The sequence below is a fragment of the Sardina pilchardus genome, chromosome 22, assembly GCF_963854185.1.
Source record: "Sardina pilchardus chromosome 22, fSarPil1.1, whole genome shotgun sequence".
Classification (NCBI taxonomy): Eukaryota; Metazoa; Chordata; class Actinopteri; order Clupeiformes; family Clupeidae; genus Sardina; species Sardina pilchardus.
In genome coordinates, this window is record NC_085015.1 from 7,315,526 (window position 1) to 7,318,025 (window position 2,500).

General features: G+C 46.6%; 1 protein-coding gene across 1 annotated transcript in view; it reads left to right on the top strand.

Moving 5' to 3' along the window:
- ace (angiotensin I converting enzyme (peptidyl-dipeptidase A) 1) overlaps positions 1-2,500 on the top strand; it is a 29,847-nt gene that overhangs the window by 19,409 nt on the left and 7,938 nt on the right. The window contains exons 12-13 of the mRNA XM_062526729.1: positions 2-213; positions 2,053-2,189. Of these exons, the coding sequence (XP_062382713.1) occupies positions 2-213; positions 2,053-2,189 (349 nt within the window). The remainder of the gene's footprint in view (position 1; positions 214-2,052; positions 2,190-2,500) is intronic.

Here is a 2,500-nt window from a genome sequence, read left to right on the forward strand (position 1 = left end):
GGACAGTCCTGCGTGCCGGTTCTTCCAAGCCTTGGCCTGAAGTCCTGCAGGAGGCCCTAGGCACGAACAAAATGGACGCCGGCTCCCTGATTAGGTACTTCCAACCCGTCATCGACTGGCTGAAGCAGCAGAACGCGGCTTCGGGAGAAACCCTTGGCTGGCCCGAAGCAGACTGGGTCCCACCGGTACCGGAGGACTACCCTGAAGACATTGGTAAAAAAAAAAACACACACACTCACACACACACACACACACACACACACACACACACACACACTACCCTGAAGACATTGGTAAAACTGGGGTTAATGTGCATACCGTACTTATATAACATGTATAACATGAGCCATTAGGTTTCGTATTTACTATACTCGTTACCCCCCTAAATATAGTAATTTTCTCCGATCAACACATCAGCATGACTTGCCAGAGTGGAGGAATGTATCAGGAATGAGTCAGGAGACATAGAATAAGAAACACACAACGTCTCCAGACTGAGATATTACAGTTTTCATGAAAAGCTATTCATATCACAAAATAGATAAACACATCGTATCCTGCCACACAATGGAAAGCTATTATCCGTACATTTAGAAAATAGCTAAATATTTGCTCAGTGCACTTAAGGCTGCTGCCAATGCTTCAGATGCGTTTACAAAAAAAAAAACAATTCTTCGTTACCATTCTCCAAACTGTTTATGCTTGCTAGACTGTGTTTCTTTAGCTAAAAACAACACAGAGGACCCCAATAGTAGGAAATGGCTACCTCTTGCAACAGGATGGGTTCATGGATCACAGGCTTTTAGTGCAGCCAGTGGAATGTTGTCAGTTCACTTGTATCAACATGACAACTGTGAGAGTAATTTATAGGAAGCATTATGTTGTGTCCTGTTGATCTTGTGCTACATGACACGGCACTACTTAGTCAGTTATGCATACATTAGAGAGGGTTGTGGCAGCACGGTTAGCATTCAAGCTAACATTAGAGAGGGTTGTCGTGGCAGCGCGGTTAGCATTCAAACTGACATGGGCCAGAATGTCATCACAGTGCAGTGATTGGGCAAATGCATATGAATAGCAACTCACTAGAAGAGTTAGTTGAGAGAGTTTATACACTATGTGTGTATTCATGTTTAGAGAACAGAATACATGTATGCAGGATGACTGTATGTATGGGCAGTATACTGTATGTGTGTATTCGTATTCATTTGGGATTTGTTCATTCTCAGTAGCCTATACAATACCTATACAGCCTATACAGCTTCCAGGGTATTGATCAATTCTTGACTCAGAAACACTCCTTAATCTGCCACGTGAGGTACTAATTACTCACTCATTCATTCAAACGCTTTTGTCCAATATCTAGTATCACAGGGGCTAGTCTCCCCAGATCAATTGGCTAGTTGCACCTCTAAACCCGAAATCCCCCTTGATGGGCACCTGGACCTGAATAACCAGTTGGGCCACAGCGCCCTCTCCTGGCTGTGCTGTAACAGTGCACTGTGCCCTCCTGCAAATACCATCTCAGACAAGGCCCAGGCGCGGCTACACGTACGCACACACACACACACACACACACACACACACACACACACACACACCCTCTCCTGGCTGTGCTGTAACAGTGCACTGTGCCCCTCCTGCAAATACCATCTCAGACAAGGCCCAGGCGTGGCTACACATACGCACACACACACACACACACACACACACACACACACACACACACACACACATACACACACACACACACACACACACACACACACACACACACACACACACACACACACACACACCCTCTCCTGGCTGTGCTGTAACAGTGCACTGTGCCCCTCCTGCAGACACCATCTCAGACGAGGCGCAGGCGCAGCTACACATACGCACACACACACACACACACACACACACACACACACACACACACACACACACACACACACACATACACACACACACACACACACACACACACACACACACACACACACACACACACACACACACCCTCTCCTGGCTGTGCTGTAACAGTGCACTGTGCCCCTCCTGCAGACACCATCTCAGACGAGGCGCAGGCGCAGCGCTTCCTGGCCGAGTACAACAGCACGGCGGAGGGGGTGTGGAACTCCTACACTGAGGCATCATGGTCCTACAACACCGACATCAATGACCAAAACCAGCAGAACATGGTGAGGGGCACACACACACACACCTATACACACACACATACTGTACACACACACACACACACACACACACACACACACAGACACATAGACACACACATACCCACACCTACACATAAGCACACACAAACACACACACACACACACACACACACACACATAATACTGTACATAAGATGATATTCTACTTTTCTATACTTTGAACCCCTTTTGTGCATCTGAAATAAAGACTGTCTGTCTTAACATCGGATGCTGCTATCTTTTTTGTTGAAGGTAATGATATGTGTGAGAAAGAATAACCTTATAGGACAATC